Source organism: Diorhabda carinulata, chromosome 11, assembly GCF_026250575.1.
Source record: "Diorhabda carinulata isolate Delta chromosome 11, icDioCari1.1, whole genome shotgun sequence".
Taxonomy (NCBI): domain Eukaryota; kingdom Metazoa; phylum Arthropoda; class Insecta; order Coleoptera; family Chrysomelidae; genus Diorhabda; species Diorhabda carinulata.
This window is the reverse complement of record NC_079470.1, coordinates 13905908-13921489: the sequence shown is the minus strand read 5'-3', so window position 1 is coordinate 13921489 and position 15582 is coordinate 13905908. Positions and strand designations below refer to the sequence as shown.

The following is a 15582-nucleotide window of genomic DNA, read 5'->3' as shown; positions in this document are numbered from 1 at the left end:
ATTTCTCCTAAAATATATTTTTTCAAATATCATAATGTTTATTATAGTCTTAAAATCCTCTGTCTTTACTTATTGATTTAGTTTGCAAGTAGATTATAAGCAATTCGTTTCTATTTTACCCATTCAGGAACTTTTCTAGTGTTTTAAATAGGATTTTTCTTTCAACATAATATACTTACTGTGATTAGAAATAATACAACAATCAATATTTTTAAAAAATTTATTTCTTATACATACAAAATAATTTTGTACAAACCCAAACCTCGAAAGCACATTATAAATATAAACAATAGTTTAAGCTAATAATATAATGGAGTTTTATTTAACAAAAAATACAATAAATCACAATATATTGACTAAATGTGTTGAAAAATTACAGTTACAATTTTTATTTTTTGTTCAATTTATACAGCAATCTATAGATAGTTTTTAATTTTAGTAATACCTGGTATAATTTGAATATTCTACCTCTAACCGTTTTACGTAAATTCTGGAAGCCGCCACTTTACTTTATGTCTCCTTTCAATATGATCCTAAATGCTTTGAAAAAAATTTTTCATAATAAAAAATAGGTTGTGTAAAGTTCTGAAAATATATCAAAAAAACATAATAAAACGTGTATAAGTAAACAATAATCACTAATTATTCAATACGAAGTTATCATATGTGTTATACTCCTATATAGACAGTTGGTATGGTTCGAGGCACTTTATCTATACTGTGCATGCTTGATAATATACAGAACCGAGCTGGAACCTCGGAGAATAGAGAAATCGATGCCATTCTGTCTTCCTTAGTCAGAACAGCTTCAACTTATAGAAAATGTCCATATAGAAGTATTATATATATGGAAATTATGAAAGGATCATAACATATGACTAAGACCCGATGAAATAATCGATTTACAAACAATAATGAAAGTGATCCGGATTAGATCATGATCATATTGTCCCGATCTCGAATATTCTTATAGTTATTGTTGCTTACGTATCATGATGGAAGACCTCCGTCATTTTTTATTTCATATTAATAGTATATTGATGAATTTTGATTAAAAAATATTTTCTGCTACTTAAAATAACGTTGTTTATCTGCACCTAAACATTTTCGGATTCAATGTAGCTTCTCTAACATTATTTTAGTTCTGTATCTGTATTTAACATTATGTAAATAGACGAACTAAATGAAGACAATATTTATATAAATACAAATTGAAATTCGCTTTATATGTTTGATAAATTAATAATATACATTAAATCAACGAAGAAAAACATAAATAATAGCAAATGGAGGTTAATAATTTCACTAATTACGTTCGTATTTATTTATAAATCTAATTATACACACTGGGTTTAAATAAGTCAATCTATGAAAACAGCTAATCTACGTCAAAATGGCGGCCGATAGGTAAACAATTGATTTTCTCGGATGTGTGTTAGTTTTTCTTCGTTTTTCCGGTAAGGAAGTTGTTTTATTGTTTCATGATGTTAATAGAACTTCATAGATACAATTTACGTTTGTTTCAGTGAAATTAATACAGCTGAAACCGAGTATTTTCTGTTTTTTTTTTTTAATTTAGTCTTCAAGAAGTATTTAAACCAATTTACAAAATGTACTGATTTTGTGCTTAAATTAAGGGAGTTTTTTGAAATTAACTTGTAATGTAATGTATAAAAGAGTTCATACGCACGACGTGTGCCTCGACAGGCCCCAGTTTTATGTAAGATTTATTGTTCTTATTGGCATTAAAGTTTTATTTTTTTATTACGAGTAATTTGTTTCATTAACCACGTACCTTATCAAGTAGGCTGCAAAATGATAACCCAGTGACAGCATAAGTATACAAACTTAAAGTGAAATAAACTTCTTTTCATTAGATGTAAACAGCTTTAGTTAGAATCCTTCTCATTTTCCACAAGTTTTAAGATTATATTTACCGTTTGCCTACACTGAACACATCCCTGCATAGTGGGAAAAAAACTAACAAATCCACTTTCTGGGAGCAAATTTCTTACTTTAAAATCGATCACAAACCACAAAAATTTACGACAAAAGCTTTTGTTTACCACACATCGACTCAATTGAAATGATTCATCCAAATCATTTATGTTCTTCTTCTTCTTTTTTATATAACTGTCATAAATATAGAACCAGAACCTACCTAATAAAACTAAAAAGTCTGATATACATTAAAACAAAGTATTAGAACGAAATTAATATTTAAATTTCTAATTTTTATTGTATCTGCACGTGTCTTTTATTAGACTAACTTAATAAATAGTATATCGAGACTACGTTTGTCATTATTCTTTCCCTCTTATAAAATAGCCTTTACCTATACGATTAAGTAGTCAGTAGATGGAAAATGAATTTTAGATAAACGTCAAAATTTAAATCACACTACAGTTATTGTGGTATTCCTGATTCTAATCATGCAATCTGTCACTGTCATATTATTAATCGATTTAGTTTCAATAATTACAAGATGTTTAATTAATCGAGGAAGTCCTGGTTATAATTTTATTCTAAACGATTACCTACGAATGGCTAATTCACTCCAACAGATTCAATTTGCTGTTAGTTTTCCTCAGATGCGCCCTCCAAGGGATGATATTAGGAGTGTCTTCTTCTGACTGTTCTTCCGTTTCGTTATTTTCGTTTTCGAATTTGATGCTTTCGTCGTTATTAACATCGTCGTAACCGTTATCTTCTGTAGTTCTATCGTTTGACGTCGTGTTATTATTATCTAAATCTAGTTTTTTCGATATCCTTGATTCGTCTACTACTTTCGGAGTATACAGGGTTGATCTAAAAAGATAAATATTTTAATTATTTCAAAAATTATAATTGCGGTATATATATTTACCGCATTTTAGATTCGGCTTCTTCTTTTTTTTGTAATAATTGCCGTTTCCATTGCGGTATGGCTCTTAATCGTTTCTCTTCGGCGTCTCTCAGCAATTTTTCTTCTAGTTCTTTCCTAGCCTTTTCGGCAGCTTTTTTTGCCAACATTTGTCGTTTCCACTCTGGTATTATATTTCCCGTGTTGTCTTTTTCTGGTACCTAGGTAAAAAAATAGTTTTTTTTTGTTTATTTCCTCCCTTATAACCTACGCCATTTTGTCGTACTAATCTTACCTATAATGGGTAGTATTTTATATTTTATGGTATTTTGAAAACAAAGTTAAATTTCTGCTCCTATTTTGATTTGGGGATCTAGTGGGGTGAGAAACTTTAAAGTGATTTTAGGTTTGGATACGTTCCATTCTTCTGAACAATCTATTTAGCGACTAGGATCGTTGAGGTCATCGTGAAAATGTCAAAAAACAAAGATTGTAACCTAACCTAATAAAAATTTTGTTTTGAGAGGTTATTATTTACCTCGACGCTCAAAACGCCCCAAAATCGATTCCTCTCAGGTTTATAATTCAAACGTTCAGCACTAGATGGAACCTTTCAAAGAAAAGGCGGTTTCTGACGACGAATATCGATTTGTTTTTAAAAAGAGAAAGTCTTGCAAAAGATAAAGTCGCTTTGTTTTTGAAGCAGATTTTCTTTAACGACAGTTTTTTTATGAAAAGGACTGTTTCCATAGATAAATGTCGTTTTATTTTGAAAATAAAACTGTCTAAAGACGTTTTTTTATGAAAAGGACTGTTTCCATAGATAAATGGTCGGTTTGTTTACGAAAAGGACTATTTTCAATGACAAATATCAGTTTTTTTGGAAATAGGACTGTTTCCATACATAAATGTCGTTTTATTTTGAAAATAAAACTGTCTAAAGACGTTTTTTTATGAAAAGGACTGTTTCCATAGATAAATGGTCGGTTTGTTTACGAAAAGGACTATTTTCAATGACAAATATCAGTTTTTTTGGAAATAGGACTGTTTCCATAGATAAATGTCGTTTTATTTTGAAAATAAAACTGTCTAAAGACGTTTTTTTATGAAAAGGACTGTTTCCAAAGATAAATGGTCGGTTTGAATAAGAAAAGGACTATTTTCAAAGACAAATATCAGTTTTTTTATGAAAAGGACTGTTTCCATAGATAAATGTCGTTTTATTTTGAAAATAAAACTGTCTAAAGACGTTTTTTTATGAAAAGGACTGTTTCCAAAGATAAATGGTCGGTTTGAATAAGAAAAGGACTATTTTCAAAGACAAATATCAGTTTTTTTATGAAAAGGACTGTTTCCATAGATAAATGTCGTTTATTTTGAAAATAAAACTGTCTAAAGACGTTTTTTTATGAAAAGGACTGTTTCCAAAGATAAATGGTCGGTTTGTTTACGAAAAGGACTATTTTCAAAGACAAATATCAGTTTTTTTGGAAATAGGACTGTTTCCATAGATAAATGTCGTTTTATTTTGAAAATAAAACTGTCTAAAGACGTTTTTTTATGAAAAGGACTGTTTCCAAAGATAAATGGTCGGTTTGTTTACGAAAAGGACTATTTTCAAAGACAAATATCAGTTTTTTTATGAAAAGGACTGTTTCCATAGATAAATGTCGTTTTATTTTGAAAATAAAACTGTCTAAAGACGTTTTTTTATGAAAAGGACTGTTTCCATAGATAAATGTCGTTTTATTTTGAAAATAAAACTGTCTAAAGACGTTTTTTTATGAAAAGGACTGTTTCCAAAGATAAATGGTCGGTTTGAATAAGAAAAGGACTATTTTCAAAGACAAATATCAGTTTTTTTATGAAAAGGACTGTTTCCATAGATAAATGTCGTTTTATTTTGAAAATAAAACTGTCTAAAGACGTTTTTTTATGAAAAGGACTGTTTCCAAAGATAAATGGTCGGTTTGAATAAGAAAAGGACTATTTTCAAAGACAAATATCAGTTTTTTTATGAAAAGGACTGTTTCCATAGATAAATGTCGTTTTATTTTGAAAATAAAACTGTCTAAAGACGTTTTTTTATGAAAAGGACTGTTTCCATAGATAAATGGTCGGTTTGTTTACGAAAAGGACTATTTTCAATGACAAATATCAGTTTTTTTGGAAATAGGACTGTTTCCATACATAAATGTCGTTTTATTTTGAAAATAAAACTGTCTAAAGACGTTTTTTTATGAAAAGGACTGTTTCCATAGATAAATGGTCGGTTTGTTTACGAAAAGGACTATTTTCAATGACAAATATCAGTTTTTTTGGAAATAGGACTGTTTCCATACATAAATGTCGTTTTATTTTGAAAATAAAACTGTCTAAAGACGTTTTTTTATGAAAAGGACTGTTTCCAAAGATAAATGGTCGGTTTGAATAAGAAAAGGACTATTTTCAAAGACAAATATCAGTTTTTTTATGAAAAGGACTGTTTCCATAGATAAATGTCGTTTTATTTTGAAAATAAAACTGTCTAAAGACGTTTTTTTATGAAAAGGACTGTTTCCAAAGATAAATGGTCGGTTTGTTTACGAAAAGGACTATTTTCAAAGACAAATATCAGTTTTTTTATGAAAAGGACTGTTTCCATAGATAAATGTCGTTTTATTTTGAAAATAAAACTGTCTAAAGACGTTTTTTTATGAAAAGGACTGTTTCCAAAGATAAATGATCGGTTTGAATAAGAAAAGGACTATTTTCAAAGACAAATATCAGTTTTTTTATGAAAAGGACTGTTTCCATAGATAAATGTCGTTTTATTTTGAAAATAAAACTTTCTAAAGACGTTTTTTTATGAAAAGGACTGTTTCCAAAGATAAATGGTCGGTTTGAATAAGAAAAGGACTATTTTCAAAGACAAATATCAGTTTTTTTATGAAAAGGACTGTTTCCATAGATAAATGTCGTTTTATTTTGAAAATAAAACTGTCTAAAGACGTTTTTTTATGAAAAGGACTGTTTCCAAAGATAAATGGTCGGTTTGTTTACGAAAAGGACTATTTTCAAAGACAAATATCAGTTTTTTTATGAAAAGGACTGTTTCCATAGATAAATGTCGTTTTATTTTGAAAATAAAACTGTCTAAAGACGTTTTTTTATGAAAAGGACTGTTTCCAAAGATAAATGATCGGTTTGAATAAGAAAAGGACTATTTTCAAAGACAAATATCAGTTTTTTTATGAAAAGGACTGTTTCCATACATAAATGTCGTTTTATTTTGAAAATAAAACTTTCTAAAGACGTTTTTTTATGAAAAGGACTGTTTCCAAAGATAAATGGTCGGTTTGAATAAGAAAAGGACTATTTTCAAAGACAAATATCAGTTTTTTTATGAAAAGGACTGTTTCCATAGATAAATGTCGTTTTATTTTGAAAATAAAACTGTCTAAAGACGTTTTTTTATGAAAAGGACTGTTTCCATAGATAAATGGTCGGTTTGTTTACGAAAAGGACTATTTTCAATGACAAATATCAGTTTTTTTGGAAATAGGACTGTTTCCATACATAAATGTCGTTTTATTTTGAAAATAAAACTGTCTAAAGACGTTTTTTTATGAAAAGGACTGTTTCCATAGATAAATGTCGTTTTATTTTGAAAATAAAACTGTCTAAAGACGTTTTTTTATGAAAAGGACTGTTTCCAAAGATAAATGGTCGGTTTGAATAAGAAAAGGACTATTTTCAAAGACAAATATCAGTTTTTTTGGAGAAAAGACTGTTTCCATAGATAAATGTCGTTTTATTTTGAAAATAAAACTGTCTAAAGACGTTTTTTTATGAAAAGGACTGTTTCCAAAGATAAATGGTCGGTTTGAATAAGAAAAGGACTATTTTCAAAGACAAATATCAGTTTTTTTATGAAAAGGACTGTTTCCATAGATAAATGTCGTTTTATTTTGAAAATAAAACTGTCTAAAGACGTTTTTTTATGAAAAGGACTGTTTCCAAAGATAAATGGTCGGTTTGAATAAGAAAAGGACTATTTTCAAAGACAAATATCAGTTTTTTTATGAAAAGGACTGTTTCCATAGATAAATGTCGTTTTATTTTGAAAATAAAACTGTCTAAAGACGTTTTTTTATGAAAAGGACTGTTTCCAAAGATAAATGGTCGGTTTGAATAAGAAAAGGACTATTTTCAAAGACAAATATCAGTTTTTTTATGAAAAGGACTGTTTCCATAGATAAATGTCGTTTTATTTTGAAAATAAAACTGTCTAAAGACGTTTTTTTATGAAAAGGACTGTTTCCAAAGATAAATGGTCGGTTTGAATAAGAAAAGGACTATTTTCAAAGACAAATATCAGTTTTTTTATGAAAAGGACTGTTTCCATAGATAAATGTCGTTTTATTTTGAAAATAAAACTGTCTAAAGACGTTTTTTTATGAAAAGGACTGTTTCCATAGATAAATGGTCGGTTTGTTTACGAAAAGGACTATTTTCAATGACAAATATCAGTTTTTTTGGAAATAGGACTGTTTCCATACATAAATGTCGTTTTATTTTGAAAATAAAACTGTCTAAAGACGTTTTTTTATGAAAAGGACTGTTTCCAAAGATAAATGGTCGGTTTGAATAAGAAAAGGACTATTTTCAAAGACAAATATCAGTTTTTTTATGAAAAGGACTGTTTCCATAGATAAATGTCGTTTTATTTTGAAAATAAAACTGTCTAAAGACGTTTTTTTATGAAAAGGACTGTTTCCATAGATAAATGGTCGGTTTGTTTACGAAAAGGACTATTTTCAATGACAAATATCAGTTTTTTTGGAAATAGGACTGTTTCCATACATAAATGTCGTTTTATTTTGAAAATAAAACTGTCTAAAGACGTTTTTTTATGAAAAGGACTGTTTCCAAAGATAAATGGTCGGTTTGAATAAGAAAAGGACTATTTTCAAAGACAAATATCAGTTTTTTTATGAAAAGGACTGTTTCCAAAGATAAATGTCGTTTTATTTTGAAAATAAAACTGTCTAAAGACGTTTTTTTATGAAAAGGACTGTTTCCAAAGATAAATGGTCGGTTTGAATAAGAAAAGGACTATTTTCAAAGACAAATATCAGTTTTTTTGGAAATAGGACTGTTTCCATAGATAAATGTCGTTTTATTTTGAAAATAAAACTGTTTAATGACAATTTTTTTATGGAATAGACTATTTACAAAGATAAATTTGGTTCCTTCATGAAAAAGATTGTTTCCAAAGTAATTGATTAATTTAATTATCTCACCTTTTCGACAAACTTGGTGGTCGTCAATTGCCTTGTAATCTCCGAAAATATTTCCTTTTCTTTGCTCTCCTCGCATTTAGCTTTCTCGATTTTCATCTTTTTAATCCCCGTTATGTCCTTCGACATTTTCAATTCGGCGATCAGATCAGTTTTCTGCGCCAAAAACGGTTCGCTCTGAAGACATTGCAAACTCACGCTTCTCGTCGGAGCAGAAAACGTTTTAGAAGCCGCCACCTTTTCGGTCCGCCTCAATTGAACCGAATTGAGATCCTGGATGCTGATCGCCGACAGAGGTTGATTCTGCTTCTTAACCATTTCGGCATTCGCCTCCTGCACCCAAAATTCAAATTTAACAATCTACATAAAATATCCTTCAGACTCACCTCTCTGGGTTGCAGATCCGGCAAAGGAGGCGGAGGAGGCCCGGCGCTTCTATTCGTATCCTTCTTATCTTCGAACTTGGAGCATTCGGCGTCTTCGCTTTCCGACAAGCTTCTCATCGAGCGGCTCGACGATGATCTTTTATCGCAGATGCTTTTCAAATACTCGGACGGTTTGATTAAATTGTTGGAATTAGATGAACCCGGAAACGATGGGGGGACGAAAGGCAACACCCTCTGTTTGTTCACTAGATTCGGAGCGTGTTTGTCGGCTTCGTCTCCATCTAGACTGACGATCGTGAGATCCGAACAGGACGAATTCAAACGTCTAGCGGCTAGCGGGTGGGGGACGAAAACACGGTTCTTATTAATCTACTTTTACTTCTTATTCGTTCATTGATACGAAGATGTGGTGCAAAAGTTGAATTAATTGCATGTTGGCGCGTTTACCGTAACTAATAAATCGAATTTTATTCATTTGTGTACGCGATTTATGTTTTTTTTTTTTTACCTAGAAACCCAAAAATTATATTCGAAACTTGTAAATTACAAATAGCGACAGAACCGTTCGCGTTTCGGGGGAAATTATCGACGAAAATCCGGTTCGACTGAACAAATTTCGATCCCCGGAATCGGATAAATCGCGGTTTTACTAGAAAACGTTATTTTTCCCACGATAAACGGAAAAAAAAGATCGGACGGTGGAAATACGAACTAAATAACCATTTTGACAAAAGATGTCGCTGTGAGGAAGCTCGGTGTTGAAATGATTTCGAAAAACCTTTCGGATGAGCCGAGACAAATCACCGAAAACGCTTCCTAGACAACCGCTAGGTACAAAATTATCATTTGGACAATATTTGGAGTTTTGAAAGATTTTGAAAAAGTTGTATCAGTGTCACTATGTATTCGGTGTTGCCATCCTAATCGCCGGATCTATCACCCAGCGATGATATTTAAACCGATTTAGGATCGTTTAGGACTTAGTTTGAGTACAATTTTTGGTCAAAAATGTTTTTTTTTTGGGTACATGTCGATCGGAAATTGGTTTGTTTTGAAATTAGTTTGAGTTTAATTTTGTGAAAAATGGTTTTTTTGAGTTTGATTTGGTCTAATTTGATCAAGAATTGATCCTTCTAAGGTCGATAATTGATTATAAAATGACTTTTCTATGCCTATTTCGGCCAAAAATATCTTTTTCGACTATAATTTGGACGGGAATTGTCGTTTCGATGTTTTTGATATTTTTCTTGAGTCCAGTTGTCTCGAAAAATCAAACGTGATCAAATTTTGAATTTTTAGTGTTTGATTTTGTTCAAAATAAGTTTCTCGAGTTTGGTATGTTCAAAAAATGACTTGAGTCTATTTATTTTATATATATATATTTTATATTTTATTTATATTTTATATATATATTTGGGTTATTTTATAACCCAAAAATTTTGTCAAATTTTTGGGTTATAAAATGGTTTTTCCAAACCTTATTTAGTGAAAAATATATTTTTGAGTTCAATTTTATAAAAAATAGTCTTTGCTGGATTGAACTTTGTCAAAAAGAGACTTTTTTGAGTTTGATTTTGTCAAAAAATGTTTCTGATGTAATTTGATCGAAAAATGACATTTTTGAAACTAATTTTGTCAAAATTTTGGGTTATAAAATGGTTTTTCCAAACCTTATTTAGTGAAAAATATATTTTTGAGTTCAATTTTATAAAAAATAGTCTTTGCTGGGTTGAATTTTGTCAAAAAGAGACTTTTTTGAGTTTGATTTTGTCAAAAAATGTTTCTGATGTAATTTGATCGAAAAATGACATTTTTGAAACTAATTTTGTCAAAATTTTGGGTTATAAAATGGTTTTTCCAAACCTTATTTAGTGAAAAATATATTTTTGAGTTCAATTTTATAAAAAATAGTCTTTGCTGGGTTGAATTTTGTCAAAAAGAGACTTTTTTGAGTTTGATTTTGTCAAAAAATGTTTCTGATGTAATTTGATCGAAAAATGACATTTTTGAAACTAATTTTGTCAAAATTTTGGGTTATAAAATGGTTTTTCCAAACCTTATTTAGTGAAAAATATATTTTTGAGTTCAATTTTATAAAAAATAGTCTTTGCTGGATTGAACTTTGTCAAAAAGAGACTTTTTTGAGTTTGATTTTGTCAAAAAATGTTTCTGATGTAATTTGATCGAAAAATGACATTTCTGAAACTAATTTTGTCAAAATTTTGGGTTATAAAATGGTTTTTCTAAACCTTATTTAGTGAAAAATCTTTCTTGTGTCCAATTTTGTAAGAAATAGCCTTTTTTGAATTGAATTTTGTCAAAAAGAGGCATTTTTTTGGTTTTTTGAGATTCTTTCTGAAATCAATTTAACCATAAATGTTTTTTTAAGCAAAACATAATAGAAAAATTGATTTTTAATATTTATTTCGATCGATATCGATCACCCAGCGACGAAATTTAAACCGATTCAGAACCTTGTTGAGGTTATGTTCGAGGATTCGAATCATAAATTTGCCACAACGAACGCCCGGTAAATTTTCTAGATGCGAAAAGAATCAGTTTGAATAAGTTATCGTCGAATCATTTTCTAAAGCACCAATCTCACTATTTAATTATCAGACGTTGATTTATTAAAAATAAAAAAAAAACAACAACAACAAAAACTAACGAAGCGAATTTGGCGTCTTTTTTTAATATAATTATCAGATCAGTTTCGAAAGCGCTTAATCCGAGATAAATTCATCATCTCATTAAAAAATTTTACTAGTGCCACTTAACTAACCGACCGAAAATAACATTTCATTATACGAGGTGTCTCAAAAAAAAAACACAAACACTTAATAATCAATCACTATTCGGTAAATGACAGATTTTGTTAGCGTAACCTCAAAAAATGACGTAATTCCATTTGAAAAAGTCCATAGGTGTTAAATCGGGACTGTCTAAAGGCGAACTTGGTTATAACCGCCAAAGTTTTGCAGATTAGGCACGAAAAAATCGTCTAACCACTTTGAATTCATTCCTTGAGTGTGTCCATTAAGATAGAAATGTTAAAAAAGATTGGAAAGCAAACAATAATCCGGTCGGCGTCCTCAGATTAAGATCTACGCACGTGTGAAGCAAAAGTACACAAATAAGGATCGTCGCGAACAAAACGACTGTTCTAGAAGACGTTACCGGTTTTTATACGACTAAATTCCCAAAATACAAGCTATCGAGTGACATACCAGCGTTCAACCAATAAAAAAATTGTTTTTTATACATTTTCTAATACTTACATAGAGCTGACATACTTCTGCACATTCCCTTCAAAATATCGGACGGTTTCAAAGTCGGTTCTTCGATAATTTCGACGATTTCGGCTCCTCTCGGTTCATCTTCGGTTTCGGGGCGCGAAGCCTTCGGCGGAGGCGGCGGCGGAGGCGGCGGACGAGCTTCCAAAGGAACCGAAGTGACCCTCTTCAAGATTTTACCGTTGTCGGATTTCGTCGGAAGGGAATGTCGTTGGGCGAGTTTCGTTTTTTCCGGTTCTTCTTCGGGTATTTCTGTTCCTTCGATTTTATCTTCGTCGTTATTATTTTTGTCCGCGGCGAGTACTACGAGTCCTCCGGAATGCGAAGAAGTCAATGACGCGGATCTACTGTGCGATCCCGAATCTCTGGATCTCGATCTGGTTTTGTTTGTCTCTTTAGTTTCTTCTCTGATCGTGTAGATGTCTTCGTAGTCGTGTTCGTTGTCGCCGGATCGTTCGGAGAGATCGGACGAACTTAAATTCTCGTCCGATCCGGCGCCGCTGCTGCTGGAATGAACCTCCACTTTCACTGAAACGAACAGTAACACTGAGTGTAGTCGAAACTTGTTTTTCAGTGTAGGTTATTGAATAAATCGATTGAGCATTGAACGAGTACGTTGAGTTCACGATTGACCTGCGACGAACAATGCATTGACGAATCGTCGTGATGTATTAATAGGGAAATTGATAATTATATATATGTATATGTGTTTTTGTTTTGAGGAATTTGTGGAAATTTGAATAATATTGTTTATGGTCGATGGTGCTGAGTAGAAAGAGAATTTGTAAATGTGTGAACCCTACCGGAAATCAACGCCGATATCTTATATCAAATTTTCTAATTTCGTATCGCGAAATTCTTTCGGTTTTGTAACAATAACGTAATACAATGAATGGAAACATAAAAAACGTGTGCAGTAACGAACGTCGGTCAGGGTGTAATTTGATAGTTTCGTACGATTCTGTCTAAGTTTTGTCAACTGAAAACAACTACGAAACACGATTGTTTTTAGAAACTACGTCTATTGTTCAAAATAATGATTTTATTTGGAGAAAAACATATATTTTGGCTCAAATTTTGTGAAAAATGAGTTTTCCTGAAATCAATTTTATCAAATACGGGCTATTTTGAGTTTGATTTTGTCATTAAGAGACTTTTTTGAGTTTGATTTTGTTAGAAAGAGGCTTTTTTGAGATTGATTTTGTCATTAAGAGACTTTTTTGAGTTTGATTTTGTCATTAAGAGACTTTTTTGAGATTAATTTTGTCAAAAAGAGGCTTTTTTGAGTTTGATTTTGTCAAAAAGAGACTTTTTTGAGATTGATTTTATCAAAAAGAGACTTTTTTGAGTTTGATTTTGTCAAAAAGAGACTTTTTTGAGTTTGATTTTGTCAAAAAGAGACTTTTTTGAGTTTGATTTTGTCAAAAAGAGACTTTTTTGAGATTGATTTTGTCAGAAAGAGACTTTTTTGAGTTTGATTTTGTTAGAAAGAGGCTTTTTTGAGATTGATTTTGTCATTAAGAGACTTTTTTGAGTTTGATTTTGTCATTAAGAGACTTTTTTGAGTTTGATTTTGTTAGAAAGAGGCTTTTTTGAGATTGATTTTGTCATTAAGAGGCTTTTTTGAGTTTGATTTTGTCAAAAAGAGACTTTTTTGAGATTGATTTTGTCAAAAAGAGACTTTTTTGAGATTGATTTTGTCAAAAAGAGACTTTTTTGAGATTGATTTTGTCAAAAAGAGACTTTTTTGAGATTGATTTTGTCAAAAAGAGACTTTTTTGAGTTTGATTTTGTCAAAAAGAGACTTTTTTGAGATTGATTTTGTCAGAAAGAGGCTTTTTTGAGTTTGATTTTGTCAAAAAGAGACTTTTTTGAGATTGATTTTGTCAAAAAGAGACTTTTTTGAGATTGATTTTGTCAAAAAGAGACTTTTTTGAGATTGATTTTGTCAGAAAGAGGCTTTTTTGAGATTGATTTTGTCATTAAGAGACTTTTTTGAGTTTGATTTTGTCATTAAGAGACTTTTTTGAGATTAATTTTGTCAAAAAGAGGCTTTTTTGAGTTTGATTTTGTCAAAAAGAGACTTTTTTGAGATTGATTTTATCAAAAAGAGACTTTTTTGAGTTTGATTTTGTCAAAAAGAGACTTTTTTGAGTTTGATTTTGTCAAAAAGAGACTTTTTTGAGTTTGATTTTGTCAAAAAGAGACTTTTTTGAGATTGATTTTGTCAGAAAGAGACTTTTTTGAGTTTGATTTTGTTAGAAAGAGGCTTTTTTGAGATTGATTTTGTCATTAAGAGACTTTTTTGAGTTTGATTTTGTCATTAAGAGACTTTTTTGAGTTTGATTTTGTTAGAAAGAGGCTTTTTTGAGATTGATTTTGTCATTAAGAGGCTTTTTTGAGTTTGATTTTGTCAAAAAGAGACTTTTTTGAGATTGATTTTGTCAAAAAGAGACTTTTTTGAGATTGATTTTGTCAAAAAGAGACTTTTTTGAGATTGATTTTGTCAAAAAGAGACTTTTTTGAGATTGATTTTGTCAAAAAGAGACTTTTTTGAGTTTGATTTTGTCAAAAAGAGACTTTTTTGAGATTGATTTTGTCAGAAAGAGGCTTTTTTGAGTTTGATTTTGTCAAAAAGAGACTTTTTTGAGATTGATTTTGTCAAAAAGAGACTTTTTTGAGATTGATTTTGTCAAAAAGAGACTTTTTTGAGATTGATTTTGTCAGAAAGAGGCTTTTTTGAGATTGATTTTGTCATTAAGAGACTTTTTTGAAATTGATTTTGTCAAAAAGAGACTTTTTTGAGATTGATTTTGTCAGAAAGAGGCTTTTTTGAGTTTGATTTTGTCAAAAAGAGACTTTTTTGAGATTGATTTTGTCAAAAAGAGACTTTTTTGAGTTTGATTTTGTCAAAAAGAGGCTTTTTTGAGTTTGATTTTGTCAAAAAGAGACTTTTTTGAGATTGATTTTGTCAGAAAGAGGCTTTTTTGAGTTTGATTTTGTCAAAAAGAGACTTTTTTGAGATTGATTTTGTCAAAAAGAGACTTTTTTGAGATTGATTTTGTCAGAAAGAGACTTTTTTGAGTTTGATTTTGACATTAAGAGACTTTTTTGAGAATGATTTTGTCAAAAAATAGCTATAACGTAATTTGGTCCAAAAATTGACTTCTCTAGAACTAATTTGACCAATACTGACTCCCCTAAACGTAAAATTAGTTTATGAATGGAAACATAAAAAACGTGTGCAGTAACGAACGTCAGTCAGGGTGTAATTTAATACTTTCATACGATTCTGTCAAACTTTTGACAATTGAAAGCAACTACAAAACACGATAGTTTTTAAAAACAACGTATATTGTTCAAAATAATGAATTTTTTAATAAAAAAATATGTTTCCATAAATTTTTCTAGAAAAATTGATAATTCCCGTTATTTAACTTTGAATTATCTCTGAAATTTTAACTACGAAGTTAAATGACGTAAATTTCAGTCTCAGTACTTGATACAAAAAATTATGGGGTGAGTAGATGACGTGACAGAATAAATTTTCTTACACCACCCGGCGTTTCTGAATTATAGTTGTTTAAAGTTGCCTGAAAATTTGAGTTGAGTAGTAAAACACTTTTTGTTTATTATTCTTACCAGTCAAAGCAGAAATACCTTGTTGTCTCTGAGTCGTTTCGAATAGATCCTTCACTCGATTGTATATGACTTCCTGGGGATTGTGCAGATAGAAAGATTCTCCGCTCGCGCTGCTTTCGGAGCTGCTGGATGCGCTG

General features: G+C 30.3%; 2 protein-coding genes across 6 annotated transcripts in view; one reads left to right on the top strand and one right to left on the bottom strand.

Annotated features, from left to right (window-relative positions):
- LOC130899724 (uncharacterized) overlaps positions 1-15582 on the top strand; it is a 63481-nt gene that overhangs the window by 25585 nt on the left and 22314 nt on the right. The gene's annotated exons all lie outside the window — the stretch shown is intronic.
- LOC130899721 (espin) overlaps positions 209-15582 on the bottom strand; it is a 54977-nt gene continuing 39603 nt past the window's right edge. For 4 of the 5 annotated variants that reach the window (XM_057809871.1, XM_057809873.1, XM_057809875.1 and 1 more), the window contains 6 exons: positions 15446-15579; positions 11789-12331; positions 8511-8842; positions 8128-8457; positions 2867-3063; positions 209-2808 (listed from right to left, as the gene is read on the bottom strand). In XM_057809871.1, coding sequence (XP_057665854.1) covers positions 2553-2808; positions 2867-3063; positions 8128-8457; positions 8511-8842; positions 11789-12331; positions 15446-15579 — 1792 coding nt within the window. In that variant the 3' untranslated portion in view covers positions 209-2552. The remainder of the gene's footprint in view (positions 2809-2866; positions 3064-8127; positions 8458-8510; positions 8843-11788; positions 12332-15445; positions 15580-15582) is intronic. The other variant, XM_057809872.1, reaches the window with a different exon arrangement.